The 27,184-nt window shown below is 34.6% G+C and overlaps 1 protein-coding gene across 1 annotated transcript in view; it reads right to left on the reverse strand.

The window, feature by feature from the left end:
- Positions 1–357: 357 nt before the first annotated feature.
- The window catches only part of STAM (signal transducing adaptor molecule), a 31,492-nt gene continuing 4,665 nt past the window's right edge, over positions 358–27,184 (reverse strand). Inside the window, exons 2-14 of the mRNA XM_062507577.1 lie at positions 20,851–20,935; positions 14,424–14,499; positions 14,243–14,338; positions 13,573–13,719; positions 13,219–13,309; positions 12,034–12,226; positions 11,605–11,699; positions 10,300–10,388; positions 8,603–8,690; positions 7,660–7,714; positions 7,180–7,333; positions 6,506–6,681; positions 358–5,402 (exon numbers count right to left, since the gene is read on the reverse strand). Of these exons, the coding sequence (XP_062363561.1) occupies positions 5,153–5,402; positions 6,506–6,681; positions 7,180–7,333; positions 7,660–7,714; positions 8,603–8,690; positions 10,300–10,388; positions 11,605–11,699; positions 12,034–12,226; positions 13,219–13,309; positions 13,573–13,719; positions 14,243–14,338; positions 14,424–14,499; positions 20,851–20,935 (1,595 nt within the window). The 3' untranslated portion in view covers positions 358–5,152. The remainder of the gene's footprint in view (positions 5,403–6,505; positions 6,682–7,179; positions 7,334–7,659; positions 7,715–8,602; positions 8,691–10,299; positions 10,389–11,604; positions 11,700–12,033; positions 12,227–13,218; positions 13,310–13,572; positions 13,720–14,242; positions 14,339–14,423; positions 14,500–20,850; positions 20,936–27,184) is intronic.

A 27,184-nucleotide genomic window follows, 5' to 3' on the forward strand; every position in this document is an offset into this window, starting at 1 on the left:
AGTACAGACACAGTTGTTTCCATTTGTTCTTCAAAATCCCTTTAAAATACTCATACTGTATTTACCAAACAATAGAGGACATGCAACATACTTGAAATAAGATCTACAATTGATTATTTGGGTTAGCTGAAGGAACTCAATAACAGATTGTTTATAAAAAGATAATGTAATTTATGTAGCAGAAAAACCCACATATCTTCCCCAATCAGAACAATAAAAAACCCCACTTTCAACCCAACTGAAACCAGAAAATTTAAGAACTTCTAACAGACCTTGCTTATTGTAACTCTAAGTCCTTCCAGCAAAAGAATTTCAATTATTCCTCCATAAAATTTATAAATTGACTTTGCAACATAATGAACTAAATACTCCAACTTTAATATTTTGCATTCATACCAAAAACAATTAACAGTTTTTACAAATAGTGTTATTTTCTAAAACAATTCTTGTACAACAGTGCAGTATATCTAAATATATACATATGCCAACATCAAAGGGAGCATCAAAACAAACAAAGCCAAACAAAAATGCACTTTGCTACTGTGTACACTTTATTAAAACCAAAGCAGACTGCAGCAGGTTTTTCTTTTTCATGACAAAGACAAAAATTATTTGGATTTCAGAACATGCAGGATAGAACAAAAACTCATACCACCTTTTTGTGAAGGTAGCAGCATGAAAAGGGAACTCAGATCTGCAATTCACAGAGTAGTAAATGGAATGTTTTTAAACACAACCATCCTAATTTAAGAAACAAGGCTTCAAAAATGTACATAGTGTTTTTTATATATTGAAGCAAAAAGTTCAAATATCAAGGCCTCCTCCATGTTTTCCTATGGTGTTGGACAGTGTATGTATGAAGGTCAACATTCTTCACTGCAGCTGAAAATGAGAAAGGAGTAGCTGTAGTGTGGAGTTGATCAGCTTTATTAAGATTGAATAAGAGTAAAAAATGATTTTGCCTGCTGTTGGCAATGGAGGTGTTTGCAACTTTTATCCTACCTTTTTATTTAAAAATATATCTTCCAGTTTTTAACTGGAAATATTATGCTCCCTTGTTCTTCAAAACAGATACCTACATATTCTCAAAAGGAAGGTGCAGTTGTGTAATTCAAAGTGCCAGTGTAGCTGCTCTAATTAGAGATGTCTTTTTTCATTCTGTGAACCTCAGCAGGAATAAGGTAAGACCTTTGTATATAAAGACTGCACAGATATCTTTGAAATATAAGTGAAAAATAAAGTGATATTAGAGAAAATACCAAAAAAAATTGGAGAATGAGGTATTAAGCAGTTCTCCAGTGTAAATCTGATGTTCCTGCCATCTAGAGGAAATCTGAGAACTATAGTAGCAGCCTAGATTTGATCAGCAAAATATGTACATGGTATTAAAAGTATTAAAATTATATAATTAAATGGCTGTTACATCTAACCATTTGCAATCTGGCAGAATTTTCTGAAGTTCAGATTTATTTCAGTTCCTCCTACCTCAAAATTCATGAACAGTAGCTGTACCATGAGGGCAGTATGCTGCTCCACACCTGCTGAGAAGCATGCAGGAATTCTGATATTTTGCTCCTTTTTACTGCTGTCTCTACATTACAGACACATCTACACAGCACCAGTTAAACAGACGTAGGAAAATATATTGTGACTGTTTCTGCAGCTGCACACTCTGGAACACACTGCCATGACATCAGTACAGAAAATTTTAACATAGTACCCCAGTATTTTTCCTGGGAGGCTTTAGAGTAAATCTTGACAGGTTTGTTATGCCTACATAAATTGAGATGATACAAATGGCTAAAAAAATTTTGCTCATAGAAGTGAAATGCACAGAAGGCACTTTCCAGAGTTTGCTCCAGTTCATGCTAACCAAGCCACTGAAATATCCCTTCCAAAGTTAATTAGCATTTTTGTATTCCTTAATGAAAGGGTTAAGTAAAACAAAAATATACAAAATATCTTGAATATATTTTAGCCTTAAATTGACAATTTACATGTAAAGAAACAAGACATTAAAAAATCAGGTCTTCTATTGGACCATGAATAGCATTTCCAATGATTCCTTACTTTCAAATAGTTTGCATTCTAACACTTTATTTAATTACTAAAAAGCTTTTCTACACAGTAGCTGTGTGTGTACTTTCCCCTGCTCACTAACATTTCAGTGTTCAATACCATAGTAAGGTAGAACATAAGTGAACTTGGTTCAAAACAATGCATAAACAAGGAATATAAGACTAAATCATGGCAGAAAAGCACCAGCAGTGGCATCTCCAGGTTCATGATAACAAAGCAACAGAGAGAAGGTGAACTGAAGTATCATTTCTAAGCTATCAGAGAGAATATGAGAGGATGATTGCATGAAATCATGTGCTGACAGCATCTAGCAAAGTAGAAGAAGGCATCACTTCAGAGCATCAAGCTTACAGGGCATAACCAAGCAGGAAGAAATTTTCTGATAAGAAAAATCAACATGGAGCAATACAGCTCCAAATTCAATTTAATCTGAAAATTGCACATAAAATGGAAAATGCAGGTTGCAACAGAAACACTAAGACTCAGAACCTAAAATTATAGTGACCTACTCCACCAGGTGTAGACAATGAACTCTGATTCAAAGTCAACTAAAATTCCCAGCCTGCTACAGGAGAAACCTTAGAGCACTGACTTTAATAAAAGCATGAAGGAAAATAGAAAGTGTCTATCTTCTTTTACAACTTTCATTATATTGAATTTAAAGGGGCACTGAATTTTAGCAACTGGTTTGTTTTGGTCATGATGAACATGAAAGGTGATTTTAATATTCATAAAAACAGATGATTGGCCAAAATAACCAAATTGGAGAGCAGAAAAACTGTGATACACCTAAGGTTCAAATGAGAAACCAGGATCTAGCACTTCTGTATATCAAGGAAAAATTTTAAAAACAGTGACAAATTACTAACAAAATGTATTTTTCTGGGTCATTTCTGTACAGAAGTTCCACCTGCCCTCATTAGGGAACATGCGACAACACAAAAATACAATATTTACTATCAAAAAGACGATCTTGATGCTTCAAGCTTCTCCTTGAATCAAAGACTAAGAACAAGGGAATAAATTATTTTCACTTTTGTGTATAAATTATACACTTCTATACATATTGAATATCTAATTTTGGAATAAGATACCTAATGGATACAGAGAACACTATCTAAATTAGGCTACAAGTCCTTTCTAAAGGCATTACTTCTTCAATCCATAAAAAGTCATCCATGACACAGTATGTCAGATTATTATTCTTTCTTTAGCATTTCCTTTCAAATTCCACAGGCTTTTGCAATGATACCAAGTACTGAAATAATTAATGACAGTTTAAAATTATAGAGAAAACAAATAACATGAAAACCCTAGCACTACATCAACCAGCTGGCTAGAACATCCCCAACTGGAGTAGGTCAACCATGGGTATGCTTTGTAACCACCCATCAGAAGTTACCCAAAGCAGTCATCTGGAAGTATCTGGCAAAACACTGATGTCAATTAAAATAGTGAAACAAAGGTTAAGTAATTGTGAACAGATGCAGGAGAATATGGGATAACAGAGCTCATTTTACAGTATAATGTACAGTTGCAACATTTAATTCCAGAAGCATCACACTAAAATACGATACACTAAACAAACAACTTCTGACGTACACACAGGACTAAAAGCAGACCTGATGTTGAAGCCATCTAGTATTGCTGTAGTGGAGTTAGAGTTGCTGGAAGAGACGAAACCAGGATGCATTACTAGATGGAATAGAAACACAAAGTAATAATAGTCTTTGTACAAGAAATTCTGCTCAAGCACACCTAAAATGCTGCCTTCCATTACCATGTTTCTTTTGCAGCACCTCATCCACAGAAAGAAAATACCATGCTTTACAAAGCCACGCAGCTAAGTTACTGAGAAACACAAGGGTATAAAACAGGCTAATTCATGTTGCTGAAGAAGAGAATTTAAAGCAACCTAAAACTGGATTTAGATAAGATGCCTCATAAATTATTCAAATTATACAAGGCCTCATAAACTCAAATGGTACAACTGGAAATTGAAACAGACATTTAAGGCAGAAGTGTTTGTGTTAGAACAGTAAACAGAACAAATTGCTAAGCAAGGCCACAAGAGATAAAACAAAGCCCTGAACTGATTTACATGTCCATAATTTTCCATGTTCGAATTAAGAAGACTTGAATAAAATAATGTAATTCATGCTGTGTGTCCAGTTTAAAACTCCATTGTTTCTCTTTCAAATCAATTCCTCTGTCTTTCTTTGGTGCAACCTCTACCAACACACATAGCTCTGGTTCTCACTTTAAAAAACAACTTGGAAAAATAAATTACAGGCTTCTCATGATAAAATGCAAGATCCTGATCCATTTCATGGTCCCATGATACATTAGCAGCCTCTGAATAGTAGTTTTAAGTTAGTAATTATGTCCAAAGCAGAATCATAATTCGCTGTTATCCCCCCAAATAATTTTCTAGTTAACAAGTTTACTTTGGTAGATAAGCAATCTAATAGCCATGATACACTTGTGTCCAATTCAAGAAGTAGTGAAACTTGTCTACATTTGTAAATTCATATAAAGACCTTAGCTTGTAATTGTAACCATGATATGCAGAATTGCTGTTTTACTTGCACTAGAAAAAGACATTGCATCTGTCTTAAAAATAGACATGAAACGTTGTTGTCAGTTTATGATTAAAATAAAATAGTAAAGCAAATTATTTTTAAACATTGTGTTAAATATATTCACATGATCACCATAGTTATACGAAATGGGCACTACTGCAATCACACACTTTATCTACATAACATATATGCCACAACAGTTTGCAATGGTTGAGTTTTCACAAACTAGCCAATTTAACCATACATAAATAATCTTGTACCAATTTTTAGGCATTTTAAAAGGAATTAAATTTCCTAAATATATCAGTTCCTCTGCAAAATTAAAAAAAAAAAATCCTAAAAAGTCAGTGCAAATTGAACTTGTTCACCAAGAGAGATTCTTATTAAGCTGAGGATAAACAAAGTTTAGGAGACTAAATGAAGAAACTCATAGAATTGCCAACCGCCTTTAGCAGAGGTTAAAGAAGATTAGGAATCAGAAGTCCTGGATCCTATAGCAGAGCCTTCTGTGAGTAACTGTGCTGTGGTTGTTGAGGGGGTGGAGGCTGTGGTTGTTGTGGAGGTGCTTGCTGACTGCCTGCTGTCTGAGGCACAGCTGCAGGTGTTAAGTTATAGTTTGGCACCTGGGACATATTAGTTCCAGCATTCTGATAAGCAGCAACATCAACAGTACCAGGTGGTGGGCTGTACACTGGAGGCTGGTTAGAGTAGGTACTTCCAGCAACAGAACCAACCATTGCACTGAAAAAAGAAAAAGAAAAAAAGAGAGAAAAAATATTTAAAATAGAATTTACAAACAAATTATCAACAGAACAGCAAAACTTTATTGCTTCTTCAGTTGTTCTATTTATAAATACAAAAATCTTCTAACTCTGGACACATTGCATATTTAAAACTGTAGCCAATGAGTATTCCCATTAAAACTCAAACACTCTCCTCTGATTTAAACACAGAATAGACACTCCCCATGGATTTAAAACTAGACCATGAATCCATACTTCTGTTTTATTTTAAGGTGCAACATGGAATACCATTTATCTTCCATTCTATTCATGAAAAAAACAAAACCTGACAAACTGTTTTAAATAGCAAAATGAGTCAGATGAATATGCAGAAATTCACTTTATCATTGTATGCTTTACTATCCCAAATTAGTACCTTTGAGGACAAAGACTAACAAATACATTAATGACTCAGGATGGATGTCTCTCCCAACTTTTTAGAATAAAATTACTTTCCACAGAGAGTAAACAAAACCAGAAAACACAAACAAACAAAAAGCAACTAATAAAAACCCACAAACCTTTTCACCATATAGGTAACTTAACCAATACTTAGTATCTTTGACCATCTACCCAATGTAGAAAGCCTTTTTTAGCTTCCTATTTGTGTAAGCTGTATAAGCTTTAGTAAGTATCCATTGCCCATTCACTTCTTTCCCAAAATGAGCTGAATTCTACCCATTCTTCTGTGGTAAGATATTTGGCAAAGGAACAGTAGAATATACACTGTCAGAAATCATGCAGAGTCAGCCAATAATCTTCAACATTAAAAGTATATTAAAAGTTACTACTACTAAATCATGTCTGTATATTTTTCTCTGTTTTTATATAAAAAATATATAGCTATATAAATTACATAAGATAAAATCTAAAAACAATTTAAAAAAAACTTACGAAATTTGTCAGAATTTTTACCAAACACACGACACAAATAATAAGCACTCTGGAAGAAATTTCACTAAAGTATCTTTCAGTTGTATTTATAATTATACTTCTGTAATTTAAAAGAGAGTCTCTGTTTAAATTGATTTAAACTTGAATAGAAAAAATATTTTAAATTACTTTGTGTAAGACGTCTGTGCCGGCTGACCAGGAATTACTGAGCTGGCAGATGGAGTAACTGTGCCTTGGCTGAGAGAAGGGAGCTGTTCTGGAGGAAGACTGTAACCTTGAATGTGGCCCATCTGTGCACTCCCTGCCACCAAATATGCATTACCTTGAGTTTGCCCTGGATAAACCTAGGAAGTTAAATAAATATTAGAAATAAAATACAAGAAAATTTGCTATTTAATATCAGACTTTAGAACTAAAACACATCTCCTCAAATCTTTGCTTTAAAAAAAATCTGTGAAGAGCATTTAGCATTTAAATTACTGAAGTTAAAAATGGTGATTCTTTGATAGCATCATCTTCATGTTGAATTGTCTATGAGTAGATGGGGAGAAATTGTACTACCTTTGGTTGTTTATTTTCTCTGATCCACTATGAAAAGCCCTGGCAGTTTGGATTTTTTAATTTATACAACTTAAAGCCCAGGATGGGCTTTTTCCTTGATCAAAAGGAACTGAATAGAAAGACACTAAAAGCATTAGAACCCACAAAAGGAGATCATCCAAAGCTTTTAGCTGAAAACTAACATTTTTGTTGTTATTTTTTTACATACTGTGCAAAAAAGCCAACACTGCTCAGTCAGTGAACTAGACGAGGTCAATGGCTATTAAAGGTTACATCCATACCTGAGAGCCAGAAACACCAGATGACTGCATGTAATACTGCTGGTTTTGTAGTTTTGCATACATGGAATACATCGGGTCCTCATTCATCAATTTGTTATATAAAGAAAGAGCCTCCATTGCTTTAACATTGAGTTCTGAAAGTTCTGAATGTTTCCTAAAAAATATGTTTTACAGTTCATTCTACAATTTAGATAACGTCAGTATAGGACAGATAAAACAGAGGTGCTAATTTCATGAGGTGCATTAAGTTACATTTTCTTATTGTGTAGTGATGCCTGACAAGTGCCAGAGAGTCAAATTGTACAACACTATAAATTATATGACTATGGGAAAGAAATCTTCAGACCTCAGACCAACTACTAATAAATACACTTGTTTTTTGCCAGTATTCACAGAAATTAAGACATTATCAAGAAATAACTCTGGTATTTCTAAGAATGAATTTTAATTTCGGTCAATGCACATGACATTTATTTTTACCTGTCTATATCTTCCAATTTTTCATCTATGAGAGGTCCCATTTGGTGGCACATTGCTAGAAGAGAAAGACATTAAAATATATCAGAGTAATAAATATTTCCATACTGCAAAATCAGAAAGCAATTAAAAATAGAAATAGATGCTAGTCCATTTTTTTTAGTTTATTACTATAATCTGTATGCCAAGAAATTTTTAATAACAGAGGTAGCATCATGAACAATTTAAGAACGAGACCCAGCTAAAGTTTTCAGTAGTGATACAATTTTAAAAGTACATTTTAAAATAAGTCTGGTATCATCTGGATTGTCAGTTTAAGCCTATGTTCTGTCTCATAATTGGGAAGTTTCCTTTCTTCCTTTCCCAAATTCCATTCAAAAAATTTTTGTGCATCTATCAACCTAGGTAAAGTGATCTATAATGCCTCTATGAAGAGGCAGTCCGAACAATTTAATGTTAAAAGAGAAGGATAATTTGTAGCACTCTATGAGGTATTTGTTAATATGCAACTCCTCAAGAAATACACATGCAGGTAAAAAGCATGTGGGACACCCACAGGTCTATTCTAAACCTTCGTGGCATTTCTGCTTCCTCTCATGGAATCTTCCTGACACTCCTTTCACACTCATGCTGTGCTACTCTATGAAGGAAAAATATAATGGATGAATATGATTAAGTATTTATGTGTCGTCAAAAGGAAAATAATATAGGAAACAGTTTTCTTTAGAGAAAAGTAGACTTGTTTTAAGTTAACATTTGGTACTTTGGTCTCCTAGATGTGGGAAACAAGAAGTGAGAAGATAATTATGGCTCAGGCACTTTCCTCAGGCATGCTTCTCACATGCACATGAAGCTGAAGTAGTCTCAGCTTAGTTTCAATTTGCGTTGATACAGAAAATTACCAGTAAGGAAAAAAACAATGAAAAAACTCATTCCTTTTTGTTACCCTCAAGATGAAGCAATTCTGGGAGGTCGGGCTGGTCATCAGATGGATCAGCACTTTGTAACATCTGCAAGAGTTGGTCCATTTTATCCTAGAACACAAATTGTATCATTAGGGCAAATGTGGCAGCAGGGGAATTAGCCCTTTCAAGATAGCAAACTAAAGCAGCTGTTCACAACAGCCATTTCAATCCCTTGGCACTTGAGAATCAACTAGACTTACTTTAAGGAAATACAAATGACACATGCTACTTTACAGGAATGAAGATGCTTGAACAAGGAAAAACCAAATGAGGAAAAAATGGTAACAAGTACAATGTGCAGAATACGCCCTTATTCCTAAAAGTTCTTCTAAACATGTATTATTTTCTGAGCAGTTCCTATTTTTCCAGCCTAGCTATTACATATGCAATACCACCACCTAGTGGGATTAGTGGAAATGTTTTGACAGAATATATTGAGAGAGTACTTCAAATTCAATGAAAAGCAATTTTAAGTGCATGAAGCCTATTCGGTACATGAGCCATGTCATTACCAATGTACATGCAAGTGTTTTTTTAAGATGATGTTTGGAGGCATTTCAGGATTTACTTCAGAATAAGTAAAGCTTAAATAAGGAGTTCAAGTGCAAGCGTTTTATAATAAAAACATCAAGGGTTAGAAAACAAACAGGCATAAAGTCTTTAAAAAAATCTGTCTTGGAGTAGACTATATTGGTTAAAGTACCAAAAATATTGCATGTAAATTATTTTTAATCATGCATTAGCTGAGCACTATCAAATAAATAGCCTTTTTCACACTAAGTTATATAGGTTGTATGAAAGTAAAAAATAGCACCATGTTTTGTCCTCCTTAAACCATGGAAAGGTGGGGAAAAGTCAAATTAGTTACTTGCTTAAAAATTATACTGTGGCAAATTTAAAAACAAAAGAATGTACTGAAAAAAATCAACAATGGACTCACAGAAAACAAAAGCTGGAAGGCATCTCAAGGAAAGCCTCAGATAATGTATTTCAGCAGGTTCCAAAGTACTATCTCTTGGGAAGAAGCTTTTGAGGTGGGACTTAAATAGAACTTCAGGAAGGCAGTAACTGATTTCTCATTTCAAAACAACAGTGAGAGAACCCAGATTGAGGGAAAAAAAAAAAAAAAAAAAAACAGGGAAAAAACTTCCTGGACTGAAAGTTCCTGGAAACTCTACAGGATCGCTGTGGTGAGATTCTATATATCTCACTAAATATTACAGAGGAACAGAATTTCAGACTTTGCAGGGACAGAAAGAGAATAGACGGTAGTGGTTATACTGGAAATAAATCTAAGTGAGCAGTCAAGATGGGGATCTCTATGGTATCCTGAAGTACTTGAAACAAAATTTGAAAGTAGATGTTCCACTCAACATTAAGATTCTAGCTTGGAGGTAAACAGACGTGCAACACCAAGCAGGGCCTAAATGGAATGCACCTCCAAATTCAGTTTCAGAAAGTCCTAAAAATTTCCTTCATTCCTTCAAGACTCCTAAAGAAAAGAGAATACTGCAGATCTTTCTTTTATTATTACTTAAAATATACCTCTCTTTCAATTCCCTATATATATATATATATATATCATATTTTTGAAGTACAAGATGAAAGGGTTAAACAACATATATTTTAATGTCCCAGCAGTGCATTTAATACCAATCAGCAGTTTTAGCATGCTTACTTCATCAATATAAACTGGTTCTGGCTCAGGTTCTATTGTCTCTACTTGAACTTCATCATTGAACTGCACTGTTTTCTTCTCAGTTTTCACTGTAAGATAAACAGCCACATTTAATTTTATAAAAGAACAAATAAACAATGGCATAAATATATAACTAATATATCGGCTGGTTCCTTGCATTTGAAACCTCTACTGTGAAAATTTTAAAAAATCAGTATTTTGTTGACATTTGAAAGCCACAGACCTAAATAATTTTCCTATCTGTTAACCACATTATAAAAAAATAGGTCAGCTCACACAAGCTCAGCAGAAACATGTTTTAGCAAGTAAATGGCTTTATCATAGTCTCCCTGCACATAACACACATATTAAAAAGTCATCAGGACAAAAAACTCAGAGCAATCAGAAACATTAGGGCTAGCAAGTCAAATTTAAGATAAAACAAATAAAATCATCTATGACAAACTAAGCCTTCTTTTCTCCAGAACATAGTACACAACTGAAATGTCTCAAGTTCCTCTATTCCTTCTTCACCAGATCCTACACTAAAAGCATCTCATTCCTCTGTAGTAAAGAATAGCAGTAAAAGTTCATATTTAGCAAAAAAGCCAAATATGAATCTTATCATACACTCTTATTAGATAGTCTTAACATAGCACAAATGAATACTACAGCATGTAATTCTGTTGACCTGCTCATACTTCTAGCACCCTCAAATTGAAATCACAGAAGATTAATCTTGCAAACTCACAAGATTTACAGAAATCAGCTCTAGAATCTTGAAGTCTTGTCTAATATTTAATATTTTTATTAATATTTAAAGTAGATTGGATGGATATAAATAGATACAAGTAAATAAGCTGCATGCAGAAAATCCCTCTGTCCACTATGCACATGTTCATACCTACAGTATGTAGGTTTCTGGAACTATTTGAACACTGGTCATCTGTCTCCAAGTCCTATCTGCCATGGGGCCTTCACTTTCATCTTGATTAGATATGCACCATTGCAACTGGACAAAAAGGCAATTTGGAAAAAAAGCTGCTGTTGCCCACATCAATGGAGTGATTCCATGAGTCTCAAAGAAGCTGCTGTCAAAGGCAGCAGCAGACAGCAGCATTTTTCAGCAGAAGACAGTTTGGGCAACCTTGGTCTGACCATTGTTTGCGATAGCATAGCAAGGGCTCCTCTCTTTTACTTCAGTTATCACATTAATTTTTAAGTGAACTCCATCACAAGAGAAAGGAAATTACCCATGAGCCATGTCAGGGTTGAAGATATATACATAAATGTAATGTTACTTACTCATTTCAGGCTCAGCAGAAAGATCAGCTGTTACAAAATTGGATGGAAACAATCCTATACCCTGATGAGTTTCACCTTTCCACCAATTTGGATCACTAAAGATTAAAATAAATAAATAAATAAATAAAGCACACATACATCAGAAATCCCATATCCACATGGAACTTTCCCAGGAATTGCCCAGTAAAGGCTTTTACATTATGAGCACATAAATATAATTTGTATATTTGCAGAAATCTTTACATAAGAATTTTTATGCAAATAGATTTATTTTTAAAAAATCTAGGAGATAACAAAAAAAAAGTATTAATACAAAAATACATTTCCATTCATTGTATTTCAAGGTATGTTTCTACATAGAAGATATAATTATTTATACTTAATTTTCACAGTTTAAAATAATTCCAGTAGGTATTCTGCATAACTTACCTGTCATCAAGGATAGTTATAAGTTCTCCAGCTTTAAAAGTTAGTTCATTATCTTCAGCAGCCTCAAAATCATAGATTGCACGAACCTTTCGCCCCTCGTGTTTGTGGTTTGTTAAAAGGCTTGAGGTGCTTGGATACAAACTGGAAAGTGTGGTTTGCTGTTGCCTTTGTTCTTTTAGTGACAGCTCAATAGCTACAAAAGAAGAGCTACTCAGATGAAAATTGCTTATAAAAAGGGGTTGAGTTATATGAAAATTTAATTCTGTGAAAACTTTTAGTATAATTCTATTCCTGTTGCATTTTAATGACTTTCTGTCTTTCTCTTAGAATTAATGGTAAATAACAAAGAGCAGAATTCTACCTATGGATTTACTGAGGCTTCCAACATTGACAGGATGAATAAATAGAATTTAAGCACAAATAGAATAATTCCACCAAGTCATCCAATTTTTACTATTATTTTATTGTTACAAACTTGAACTGATGTAAAATATTTACATTCTTACTTTACATCTTACACCTTGTTGAACTTTTCCAGCTTGCTTGAAACATTATAAAGATACTGCTGTTCCAGTGCACACTGGTTCTCTCTTAGACAGAAGCCTTTAGTCAGGATTCACAGAATCAGATTGGCTGAGGTTGGAAGGCACCTCTGGATGTCAACTGGTTCAATCCCCTGTTCATGCAGCATCACCACAGCTGATTGCCAAGGACAACTTTTTAATATCTCTAAGAATAAAGACCCCATTATATCCCTGGGAAAGCTGTGCCAGTGCTTGGTCACCTTCACAGTAAAGTCCCTCCTTAATTCATAATTAATAAAATTATTTTTGCTTAAACAAGCAAATATTTGCCCCTTCCTTTCCCCCCCTCACCCCCCATCATTCCTTGAATAATTTTACATTTCTGGGTCATTTTCAATTAAATGTAATTGAGCAGAGAAGTTTCACTCATCATAAACTCAGCTCAAGGTTGTAGAAAAAATTATCATATTTAAGAAGGGGCAGGGTGGACACAAATTATGAAACTTATGTAGACATGCATGACAGATCTCTTTAAAAGTAGACTTTGGAGAATTAACTATTGAAGAAACCATTAGTAATATATACAGTGTTACTAAACACAATGGCTAATGTTCATTTAAATAAATCAATATGCATCATGTCAGCAAATAAGTGCACTCACCTTTAGCTAAATCCTCCTCTTCCTTTTTGGTGGCTACTGTACCAGGATCTTTGGCAACTAGAGCTGGACTTGCTTTTGCCTGTTCAGCAGCCTAACCAAAAGTAAAAGATGTAAAAATGAATCCAACAAAAAACTGACAGTGCATTAAGTTCACTATTTTGCTTTACATTCATCTACTACATAAAAATCTCAAGTAATTGAGAGCATTTCACTCCTCGAAGAAAAGTTTTAAGGTAGTTTTCATTTTGTTTGCCAAACATTCTAGAATTCAAGACTACAAACACTAAAATACAGAGCTGAGGATAAAAGGAATTTGTGACAAACTTTGAGAACAACCACAAAAATCTAATATACCTGTGAACCAATAGCTGGGAAAGTAACTCCTTGCTCCTTGAGATTTTTTATCATAGCAGATATTAAACTAAGCTGTGGGTCATTCTTGAATTCATCAGTCCATTCCACCATAAGTGCTTTCAGCTTTTCACAAACTTTTGGATGACCCTGCATGGACAGTAGAAACTAGTTAAATAATGTGGAAACCAAATCTTAATTTCAAGTAATTGCATGTCACTGCCAATATAAAACATACAGATACTTTATTTTGTAGTCAAGTTTAGTACTCAGTCTTTATTAGAAAGGGAGCATCAAAATACATCAGCATTGTTTGTACCAGTACAGTATATGCTAGGTCCAAAATAACATAAGGTTACATAGAAACCCTGTTTTATCTCCATTTCATCATATTTGCATTTAGCATTTTACTGATATTATTTAAAGTGAAAATAAAGTAGCTTATTTATAAATAAACACACCACACCTCCCCCAAGAAGAATACCTATGTTAACTAATATGAAGTGGCATTCAGGAAGTTCTGAGAGCCACAGCCTTTAAAGCAATCTTCTCTCCTTCCCCTCCTCCACCTTTCTAGTCCTTTAAAAGTAGATTCCATTCCACCTACAGATTACCCCAATTCTTTATCTAAATTCACCTATAGGTGAAACGTATAAATAATGCAATACATTACCTTATTCAACACATTGCTTACTTCACTGGCAAAATCTCTTGAACAGACTTCTAAATGAAAGATTTTGCCACAGTTTGATACACATGCTCCTAGAAGCTAATGAAAGAAAGATTAAAACTTAGACATTTTTTTGCAATGTAACTTTTCAGGAAGAAAATTAACTACATTAAAAAGAACCTACTGTTAAAGCTTGCATAGCGACATGTGGATCTTTATGGTTCACTCTCTTCATAATAGAGCGGAGGCAGTCTTTAGGCCTAAAAAACACAGGATAGCTTCAAAAATTTGTAATGGAATAAACATTTTCTACTGCACACACAATAATGCTTACAAGATTAACAGACAGAAAGACCTCCTGAACACCATAAATTACTTAGTAGTTTATATTTAAAACAACAACATTTAAAAATAAATTAAACACCATAAACAGTTGTAGCCATTTCTATCTGTAGGATTTGTAGCTCTCTTAATTATCAAAACCTCTCAGTAATTTATATTACCTCTTGTACTTCAAGCAAATTACTGTAGATACTCCAGAAATGCATTCAATCCCTTACCATTAGAGAACTGTAATTCTCTGTACTCCATGCACCTACTTCTCTGTATTTCACATATGCATGCAAGAACATTTCCTTACATACTGATTTACCAACACTTTTGCTACTTTTACTTTGAATTACCATCATGCTCCTCAGAGTCACTCTGAAGCTACAGAATAACATTTATAAATAAAAAAAAACCTGTTAGACAATCTACATCAAAGTTTCAAAAGAATTAAATACAGAATTCAAGTCTTACCTATGTTGCTTTTCATGTTATTTCTGTCTACCACAACTTCAAGAATTTGAAAGGGGATTTCAGAGTTTAGTTCATTAAAATCTATGTGACTTTCTGATATTTTGTTCAATCTATAAAGTAGTAGAAAGCTGAGCCAGGCTGGGGTAGGAATTATCAGGGGCATAGAGTCATTATTTGTTGAATAGCCCTGAAAAGCTAGCCCTGGAAGAGGGTAAGTGGAGAAAGAGGAAAAGAGAAGGTAAATCTAAACTAAGAGATTTTACACATTTATGGAGTTATTACATTTATAGCATGGTTGTCTTTGGAAGCAAAAGTATCTTTCTGTTGAACTAATATCCAAAATTTAACAGGAAACTCAGGTATAAGTTACACCATTGCTTGGCTATACTGTACTTGGCAGTACCTACAGTTTACAGAAATGTCCACCTCATCTTTAGTGGCGCTAATTTTAGAAAGTGTTGTCACACAACACAAGTACCCATCATTCAGTGTATACCTTCATATTCCAATGATTACAGATGAAGGCCTTAAGGTAAGTACTACCTTTTATCTATTAATTATCCAAGACTTCTCATATGTTCACTTTAATTGAGAAAGAATACAGACTAAAATTGTTAGAAATAACTGCTTTTTTTAACCATTAGTTTATGAATAGGATTAACAATGTGATATGATTGCAAGCTCAAAAAAGTGCTTACCTATTGTGAAGCCAGTATTTATAAAGGCAGGGTGCAGGATCAAGTAGCAGTCCAGGAACAGGACCATTAGGCTAAGATTTTTTTTTTTTTTACAAAGGAATCCAAAGACTTACTAAAAGTAATAAGAAAGCCTCAAAGCCAAATGATCATCCACATGCCTCAGGTACAATCTACTTGTTCATAATATTTAACAGAAATTATCAATACTTGAGTGTTAAATGTTTTTAAATACTCAAATGTTTATAATAAGAAATCTTTTCATTACACATAGATAAAGAAAATAATCTGGGTGTACCAATCTTTAGTCACACAGAGTAAGAAAAACTATTCTAGACAGGCCAGTAATTCTTATTTTTATTTCTAATTAATTCATCATACAATTTAGTGTGTAAATTATGAGAATCACTATGCAGAAACCAGAGGGAAGCATGCAGTCTATGAGTGTAGAATTCTATCTATTTATTAGGCACCTCTCCAAATCACACTATACAAATATTTGGCCATAGCTCTGCTCCAATGATGCTATGATCACAATTTCAGAGGCACTACAATGAGTAGCAATAATAAATGAGTAAGGTGAAAATATGGCAAGATGCAATAGAAGCTATGTATCATACACCAATACATACAGAAAATATTCACAGTGAATTTCAGGTTTAATTTTAGAAAGCAGAAAAAATTCTGATTGTATTTTATTTAACAAGGACACAGCAGCATTTGCAAACTAAAATACTACTCTGCACAAAACATTTCAGATATGTTAAGGAATTTGTTGTTCATTTACAGTCTAAGGTAAATTCTGGGGACTCAGATTTCTTCCTTGCTCCTTCAGAAACAGGCTGGTTGTAAAGCTTACTGGACAGTCTGCTAGACATACACTGCAATTACAATGCAGAATGCTACTGAGATTGCATAACTGGTGGGGGAAAAAAACGGAAGACATGTCAGAAAACTATCAAGTAAGCAGTTCTGCTCTTCTCTCTCTTGCATGAACAGGCACAGAAACATCCAAAGAAGAAAAAGCTAACCAGAACACTGACTTGGTGAGGCAGTGATTAATCCTTAAAGAATCAAGACAAAGTTAGGCAAGCAGCAATATGGACAAACCATTTCTCAGTGACAATTTTCCAATACCCACCCCCAACAGAGAGAGATGTAATGAACATTTCTATTTTCTCAACCCTTGATGTAGTCTCTCAACCACTGACTTAATTTTTTTCAGCCATCTTTTTTTTTTTTTATTTTCAAGTAACTTTCTTGGAAAAAAAGGAACTGAAAAAAAAAAAAACCACCCTGAAGTTGTGATAGTTTCAATGTAGACTGATATGTCATGAAATAAACAGTACAACTATCCCAAAGCCAAATGCAAACATGTTAGCGTTAGGAACTGGCTAGCACTGAAATGACTGAAGAAGGGGGAGCATCTTTGCTAAAATATACCATACCTGGCCTTTAAATTTTCCTTTTATTCTGCTTAATGAACCATTCAAATTTGAAAATTCAATAATGTTATTTTATTCTGAGATTATAAACTATAGATTCAGTTTTGTAAGCATTTTCATTGCAGAAAAGCAACACTATGCAAAAATCTATACCCTTCCTGTAGTCAGATTTAAAAAGTCAGTCAAATACACAATCATAGAATATCCTGAGTTGGAAGGGACCCCCAAAGATCATTGAAGTCCGACTCCTGGCTCTGCAAAAGACAGCCTCAAGAATCACACCATGTGATTAAAGTTTTTAAAATAAACAAGTTTTCAAGAATGCTGTACAAAACCAGAAGATGGAGGATTGCCTCTAACAGTAAAACCTTTGTTTTAATCAGGTTTCTATGTTGAAAAGGCAGCTTGCTCGCTGAGTTAATATTGACAAAAAGCATGATGCAAACAATGTTATGTGCAACTGCTGAGCTGCATGAGCTCCTAAAGGAAAATCAGATTATTCCATACAGACTATTGTAAACAAGTAATATTGTTCAAAACATTGACATATTTTCTATCTCTCCTGTGTTTTCTATAAAAATTCTAATAACAACTCTAATTTTGAAATTCACAAAAAATAGATAAAGCAGTCAAAGAGAGGGATTAAGTGGAATTCTAACTTGCTAAAATCTGTTTTAGTTGTTTGGATTAAAATAAGCAAGATAACATTTTCAGCAATTTATAATTCTCAGCATGGAAAGCATTACCATGTGAAGAATAACAGTAGCAATTATGTTATGGAACTGTAAGTAATTTATCTTATGAGAAAATACAACACCTTTGTAGCATAACAGGTTTCCAACAATTAATCTGAATACCAACAAATTGGCAGACAATGTGCTATACCAGAATGCTACTTAGTGAATAAGTTTTTCTAGGCTGCTGTGGCTTCAGGTGTAAGGCAACACACATCTAGCATGCTTCAGGATGCAACAGATCTTACAGATTGGTACAAAGAAAACCCACAAAGAGAGATTTTGTAATCTAAACTTCTGCCAAGAATGGTAACAGTTTGTACTGGAGCAAAATTGGTTAAAAGATGAAAGCTGAGCCCAGTTGAGAAGACTTGCATCTTTGTCAGAAGAACTTAAACTGCAAGAGAATTTCAAACAGCAAAGCATGTATCATTTAAACTTCTTAATGGGAAACATGGTCTTACTTTACCTTGCTACTGCATGGCATAATCCATCAAAAACAAAGAAACCCTACTCTCAGCAAGTTTTAACAGAATCTGAATTTAAAGCAACAAGTCAGCTGGCAGCCTGTTACAAGCAGATAAATATTACAAAGGTTAAAGTTCCACTTTTTTTAAATAAAACAGTTTCATTAAGAAAAATATTAAAATACAAACACACAGAAGAAAAAGACCAAAACCAACACAAAAAAAACCCATAACAAATCCTAACAGGAATTAAGCTTCAAATTACCAGAAGCTCTCTAGCTTTGTCTGTACTGCTGTCTCTTGCAGCATTCAAGGACTGCTCAGGCTATGTTGCTGTAAGACTAAGTTTTATCTGTGGAAAGGCTTTCAGATATTAAATAGAATACTGAAACATTCAATAACATAGTTACTGTTACAAGCTCAGCATCAACACGCTCAAAGAACAGAAACACAGTTTTACATACAAAGACTAATATGAAACATTATTTGCCAGCTGTTATCTTAACTAGTTATACACAACAGCACTGAAGTCCCAATATGCTGTGCTATTTTTAAGTACTCCCCCAGAGACCATCTCTAATCCCAAGGAATAAGCTCATTTGCAAACCTCTCCTTTGGAGCAAAAGTCTAAGGTGGGACTTTGCTGTCTGGCAGCTTACACTGTTTCTGGCAGTTTTACAAGTCATTCTCAGAGAAGCCTTTCACAACATCAGCAGCAAAACTCTCTTCTGAGTCTGTTCCTTACCTGAATTGTTACAAGGAACGCTTTGAGAAGATGTATTTAAAACATTTCCAAGTCCTAATACTACACTGCTGGGAAGCATTATAAATACACTGAAATAATGTCTTTAAACTGAATTTTTAGTTGCTAGCTCAAACTATACTTTATCTTTTCTTGTCCAAAAAGTAAGTTCATGCATAAATTCTATGAAAGAGCACAGTAAATAGTTAAAAATGGAAATTCTAGCAGCCCCTATTAAGATGCATTTAATTTACTATCACGTCTTCAAAACATACATTTATCAAAGCCCTGATGACAGAGAATGGCTTCTGAAAAAAAGGGGAAAAAACACAAAGCCTTGTTGTTTTCTGTGACAAAGACACTGGTGGTCTGATGGTGAGAACAATGGAGGCCAGCAGATGTTTTATACCTTAGTTTTAGCAAATTTCTGACATACAGCTGAAGCTCTTGTAGTGTCCTTACTACACAGCTGGTGAAATATGGGCTGGATAAAGGTGGGTGGAAAACTGATCTCCTAGGCTCAGAGAGTGGTCACCTGTAGTGCAAACTCCAGCTAGCAGGCCGTATGCTTCAAGGATTTCTGCTGGGACCAACAGTGCTCTCAGTAACTTACTGACCAGAGCAAGTTGAAGGGGAATAATCAGTATACTGGAGGGCTTAGCTAATGTTTAGAGGGACCAAGACAGGCTGGAGAAATGATGGGCAGATTGGAAGAACAGTCTGGAATAGCAAGAACAAGGGTAAGTTATTACATTTTAAATGAGGGCAGGAGTTGATCATATGAAAAGCAGGAAATGATCTGCAGGTCCTATTGGGTGAGAGGTGTCAGCAGTGAAGCCTGGCAGTAAGAACAACCAACCACATCCTGGCTCAAGCTACTGGTCAGCACAACCAACAAGGTCAGGAAAATGACCCTATCCCTCCATTCTGCACTTATAAGATTGCATCTGGAGCATTTTGTCCACTTTGGGGCTCCCCTGTGCAAGAAGGCTATTTACACACAGCCCTAAGTCCAAAGGTGCCAGGTTGGTCAGGGAGGGTCACATAAAATGAAAGATGGGAGAGGTGCTTTCCCTCTTTGAGAAAAGCAGACAAAAAGATGGGCCTTACTGCTTTCAACAACCAGCTAATCAGAGCACTCAGAGCATGCAGCCAGACTCTTTCTTAGAGCTGCACAGTCACAGGACAAGAAGCAAAAGACAAATTGGAACAGAGAAAATTGTAATCAGATTGTAGGTTTATTTTTTTTTTTTTATTTCCTTACTTAGTAAGTAGAACTAGTTAAATACTGAAACATGTTGCCCACAGAAGTTGTGCAACCTTTGACCTTGGAGGTATTCAAGACTCAACACGGTCCTGAGCAACCTGATCTAATAAGACCTGTTTGAAGCTGGAGGGGTTGGACAAGATGACCTCTGGAGGTCACTTACAACTTAGATTATGATTCTGTAACAAAAGTGCCTCCTGAAGCCTCCTGAGTTCACAGTGATACTGCTAAAACATATTATTTTATCTTCTACACTGGAGAAAAGCTGCTGTACACTAGTCCTAATTTTAACAGATCAACCAGTATCTCCAAAGAAAGGACTGCAAATACTTTAGCAGAAACCCCATACATTTGCCTTTTACTTGTAATCAATTTAAGTAAAATTGAGCTGTTGCAGAACTTTACAAAATAAATAACAGAATTAAAAACGTTTGGGGAGAAAATTCCTAAAGTCACTTACCCTGTGCGTGACTGTCCAACTTTATCACAGATGTCTAAGATGAGGCCCCAGTCCTCTGCAGTGTTCATCTCACTGGTTGCTTTCTCTGGTAAATAAAGCACAAGTAAATCAAAACACAAATTTAAAAACAAAATTTTCAACAAAGATGCTGAAATATTACCTCTTTGTATATTTCTAAATGTATGACAAACCCCTATACTTAATATAATTCATATATTAACAATGTTTATTATTTTTAATTTTCTAATGGTCACTTGTGACCATTAATTTTAATTAATGAGAAAACATATTTCGGGGTTACTTTAACACATCATAGATGCACCCAACAGACTTTTCTTCCACTTGAACTATAAAGTTTAATAGGATATGAATACCCAAAGCATCAGTTCACTGTTTGCAAAGTCAGATACAACTGAAATTATCACCTTCCCAGACACTAAACTGCTGTGTCTTGCAATTCCTTTCATGTATTACATCTCAAATAGAAGGATTCAAAAAGTCATCATAATCATAAACTTCTGTATTCCCATTCTTATTTCCGTTTTGGGTGATATATTTCACTGTTTCTTTTCAGTTATAAAGACTGCTAAACCAAAATTAATCTCAAAGAAGCCATTGCAACTCTTCCTTTAAAATTTTTTGAATAGGACAAGAGTCCCTGGTGAAGACTAAAGAAATAGAGACAGGAGGTAGAAAAGAAATAGATTCAATGTCAGAAGAAGAAATAGACTCCCTCTCTATTTCTCCCCCAGAAAAGCTTAGTTAGAGTAAGGATAACAATAAATAAAGGAATTAAAGGAAAATGAGCCTTACACTGCAGCTCAATAGAAGATTATCTAAACACTGATAGATCAGATTAGGACTGGAGAGCATAAGGGAATGCACACACATTTTTGATTAGTAACCGAACAGTAGGAGAATAGGCACAGAATAACATGGAAACTTTGTTTCCCATCCCTGCTCCATCTAGTGTTTCCATCTTAATCCACAAAACACAAAATATGCCTCAGCAATGAGTACCATCCTTCAGGGAATGTCTCAGACTACTTAGTCTTGTGAAAGGAACCAAAGATTTCCTACAAAAACTTATCTTCCAGGAAAGATGCATTATCTAAATTAGCACTGGCAAAATCGCAGAGAAAGACAAAGCAAAACATATAATCTCCAAAAATTACAAGGATTATTCATACCAAAATTAATGGGTTTTTATTATGAGTTTCTGTGTCCTACGTCGATTACCTTTAATTAGTTTCTTAATTCAAACAAAAATGCAGAAAAGCAAAACTCTATGGTTATATGCTCACAAAGTGTTTCTGAGGAAAAATTCAACACTGACATATATACAACTGAAATGATAACACATCAGCTGTACTCCCTGGTGCAAAGAAAAGAGCAAAACAATATAGGGAAATCCTAAACAGAAGTTAGTTACAATTCTGTATGTTCTCTCAGATAAAGTAAATCTACCTCTTCTCTCTAAATCCTATCAGAAAATGTGTTTGATTAGAAAAAACATTCATAATCAACAGAAATATCAAAAATTATGGGTAGACACCATGCTAACATCTATCACTAAGATATATCAGCTGATCAACCAACCATTTCATTTTCCTTTCAGTCTGCTCTTGTTCCAAATCATGCTCATGACTAATAATCATGGAAGATTGTGATTTTCAGGTAAGACACCTGAACTTCATGGCTTGCATGAACATCACAGACCAAAGCAGTCTTCTGAAATTGCAAGCTATGCACACAGCAGCTGTTCTGCTACCAAAGACAGCCTTAACTATGTAGCACCAAAACTGCTTTTTTGAAGCACAGAGCCTGAGTTGCCTACGCTGCATTCCTCAGACTGAAAGCAGCTGATAAGCACAGTCCAGAGACAAACAGAACAGACCACATGGAGGCAGTTTACTTCCAGGACTCCACTGTTTCAGCCTGTTGCCAGTTCTGGAGCTGGACCAGCTCCAGTCAAAGTGCGCTTGCACAGTTCTCCTCAAAGCCCTAAGTTCTTGCCAGGCTCCAAGCTCACAGGAGCTCACAAACCCAGACTGGTCACTCATGCTAGCACATCCTTCACCAGAGAGATGAGCAATCCAACAGAACTGAAACCTTGGTCTTTTCCATTGTTCTACATAACAGACAGCTGTCTGTATTTTTGACAACAATTGATCCTTCTTTCCTCACAATGTCAGCAAAGAGAAATGGCATAGCAATCAGTTATGTTTTTTACAAACCAAGGAGTGAACTAATGCATGCTTAATATTTTAACATAACAGCAAAAACTGTGCCTTATGCTAATTAAAATACCTTGGCTAAAACTACAAATAAGATAATGACTGATAAAATACCTGATCCACATTAACCACACTGATGATAGCTTTTATTTTAATTCTCAATGAGAACATTTTGCAAATTTATCCATGAGTAAAATTACAAGTTTTCTGCTATGGCCATGATCTTTCTGGGCAAAGTTAGTCTTATATTAAAAGGGGCATTTGCTTGCAATGCCTTCCCCCAGGGTACTTCCTCCACCAACAAACACTAGTTAGTTTCTTACTAAATTCCAGTCCGAGACCAAGTTTCACTGTATACTTTCAGTCTTCTATGGTATCAATCATCCAATAAATCAATTACATAATAAAACAGATGGTAAGACACAAGACAAAAAGTTTTAGTTAAATTCTGTCTCAAACAAGGGGAATTAAAAGTTAAGAACATACTGAGAATGTTAGCAGCACATTCTGAGCTGACTGTCCACAAAAAAGGCCACTATCTCTGTCAGAGCATTAGCAAATTACTGTCACATTTCACCACTCTGGGAACAGGAACAACAAAGACGCTTTGACAAAATTCTATGTTGCATCAAAGTTTTGTCAACAAAATTATTACTTAAATCTACTTAAGTTAAATTACTTATAGTATTATCACTCACAATTCATTAATATTTTATCTTCTAACATGAGGCACACGTTCACAGGCAAAAAAACCAGTCTACTGAGCATTCAGTAGGTGCCTACCTGCCTAACAGCTGGCACTCTCTCAGCCTTCAGGTACAGTTGATATGTTAATAGCAAATTCTCTCTTTCTTAGTAATGGAATGGACTCTTACAGGGGACGAAAAACAGACACTTGTGCTTAAAGTGTTAGGACAGGTTAGCACAGCACATAGAAGATAACCTGAAGAAGAAATGTTCTTCATCTTCCATCCCTGATTGAAAATAATTCCACCATAGCAGAATTAATGTTTAGCTCAGACCATATCCCTCCACCTCAACATTACTTCAAAATCTTACTCAACTTAGTGAATGACAAGCCAGGATCAGATAACATTTCAAACTTCACAAAAACAACTTTAAAAGACAGCACTGGCTCCTTCATGAAATCAGCATACTTCAAAGCTTATTAATGCTATGCCAGACACAAGGGAAACAGGACTATATCACAGCTCTCTTCCATGAAGTGGCACCTCTCAAATTCAAGGCACTGTTTCCTGAGCACAAGCAAGGCCTACAATGGAACATAGTAATTTTAAGCACTGCAAGACTGTACAATCTTATGTTGTGTCAGGTTAATTTATAGTAATTAATAGTTATTATTAATCCTAATTACTATTAATAGTAGTTAGTAAAATAGTAGTTTTAAATTTTTTAACTGTTTTTTTTTCCTTGGTATTCTTTTTTTTTTTCCATTACACGTCTTTACCGCTCACCTCTTTCAGGAGTTATTTAATATTCTTGTCTTACCAGTCATTCCATAAAGATGGACACACATTTGTAAGAGCCATAATTTCAGAGGAAAACAATACTTGGATCTATGGGTTCTTTGGTCAAAAACAACAATGATTGGGCACAATATAAGAATACCTTTCTAAATTATTTCAACTATGTATTTAGTTACTAAAACAAACACAAAAGGAACAAAACCAAAATATTAATTTTTTGCCACTTTGCAAGGCACAGAGCTTGGAATCACTAGGCCTCTCTCCTTATAGTTCTGCATTCAGAACACTTGCCATACTAGGCCAGACCAATTCCATCTTGCCCAACATTCAGTCTCAAAAACATATTATACCTAAAACAGACACTTAGGAAAACATAAAAGAGAACAAGGTAAGCATTAGTTGTTCTTCCCTACCAAAACACCTTTCAGTGACCAACAATTTGCAGTTTCATAATTCCCGAGTCAGAATCGGTGCTCTAACCACACAAACATTGTCATAAATTCACACACAGAACAAATAAAACGTTCTGAAGCAAAATGCACCTCCTATGACAGAAATCTTGGCTGTGTTTGTATCTTTAGCTTCTTAATAATTTGTAGAATATAATGTCCTTCAAATAAAGCATCTTGATGCTGAAATCATTCTTCCAAACATATATTGTATCTTCTTTGAAGTAAACCTCTGAATAAAATCTATATGGCACTGAATAGCACCTGGCTTCTAAGGAAAACATCATTCCTCATTACAAATGCCAGAGACTCTCACTGAAATACTGTACCTAAAACCCAGAAGACAGCATTACACCTACTGAATGAGAAGCCAGGCCAAAAAAGATCTAAATATATGAGTTTAATTACTTATACTTTGGTTGAAAGTACACAGGTTCTTGCACAGGCTCTTCTGGGATACCTAAATCAAACTGCCTATCCTTGTGTTGTAAAGTTCATTAAGTGTGTTGAGGCCCCATTTCCCTTTAATTTACACAAACCTGAATGCTTGGTAAATGCATTGATAAAATTCTGCTTGCTCCTCTGGTTTTGTGCATTATTTATAAATTATAAGCAAAGCAAAAATATTTGCATTGTGATTATATTTGAAGTTCCCTATTACATAGAAAATACAATTGCAGTTGATTATTTTAGGACAGAAGAATAAAAAAAACCCAAAACCTTTTTCTCTGCAGAAAAACAAAAGTTTCCTAAAATTCATACCTGTCCTAAAAGAAATTTACCATCAGATTTACAAAGTATGATTAGACAGAAGAAAGGTAGTGCATACTGAAAAAAATCCATCGCCAGATTTAGTGGTTGATGCTTTAGGTGCTGGTAAAAGGAATAAATATTGCTGCAGATTTTCCATAGAAGTGTGTGGTAGTCACTTGATTTCTCTGCCTTAGTTCTGCATCTTAACAATAGCATTTTACTCCCTTATTAGAAATGTGCAAAAGTAAATACTTTCATCACTGTTCAGATACTGCAATGAACCACACAATGCATTTCTTTGGGCAGAAAACTTAGTGACTATCTATTGCTAACATCATTTTCAGAGGGAGGTCTTGGCAGGCTTGAGCTTCCAAAGGTTTAGTTTTTACTGAAGTTTATTTCAAAAGAAAAACCACAGTCTCAGAACTGAGCTATTTTTCTGCAACAAAGTCTCAAAGATGTTAAAACTATTAGAATTTCAAGAAATAACAGACCTACATCAAAACACCCTCCAATACAACACTTAAAATATACATTATTTGAAGCAGTTAAAACAAGTATCAGTAAAAAGGGACAAGTGACAGTAAAAGCTGTCAGAAAATTTTACCAATTAAGTTTTTTAACAATCCTACTTATTATTTGCACTTACTCTATTCATGGATGCAACATTATTTTCACAGTTGGATATCATTAAAATGAAATACTGAAGTTGTAACTTCAATTACAAGTAGAAGAATGACTACAGAAAATCTTCAAAAGAATAGCTAAAGAAAAGTCTTCTGTGAGACTCGTAGACTCATACTAAAACCACTTTCTAGCATTATAAAAAATTCCTTAAAAATCTGTTATATCACCATAAATAACACAGATTTAATGAAAAATTCAACACTCCCCCTCAGTCTTCTCTCCTCTTCTGCTCAAAGTTTTGTGTTCTTCACAAGGCTAAAAAAATAATTTCCCCTTCTCTGTGAAACTGCAAACACTAAAATTCCAAACCATTATAGTTTAAATAGTCCTTGAAGACTGAAAGTGAGTGCAATTTTTTTTCTTTATTTTGCAGGCACTTGCTGATAAATTTGGATTACATACTATTCCACATCACTGAAGTTAAATGCAATTAAATTTTTTCAGTTAAATAAAAAGAACAAATACATTTGTTGGTCCATTTTACAAAAGCCACCACTTGAATATTAACCACTTTGCTTTTCACTAACATGCTCAGAACTGTGCAAAAAGAATATGTCCAACCAGATTCCATTTAGACAAGATTGAAAATAACCCCTAACAGTCAATGACACCATGGAGAGAAACTTGAATTCCATGTACCATTAACTTTGACAAAGCTATTAACCAATTTCTGCAGTTAAACTGTACATTTACTGTTCCCAAGTCTTTCTGTGAGCAGTTG

The sequence above is a fragment of the Cinclus cinclus genome, chromosome 1 (genome assembly GCF_963662255.1).
Source record: "Cinclus cinclus chromosome 1, bCinCin1.1, whole genome shotgun sequence".
In the NCBI taxonomy this organism is placed as follows: Eukaryota; Metazoa; Chordata; class Aves; order Passeriformes; family Cinclidae; genus Cinclus; species Cinclus cinclus.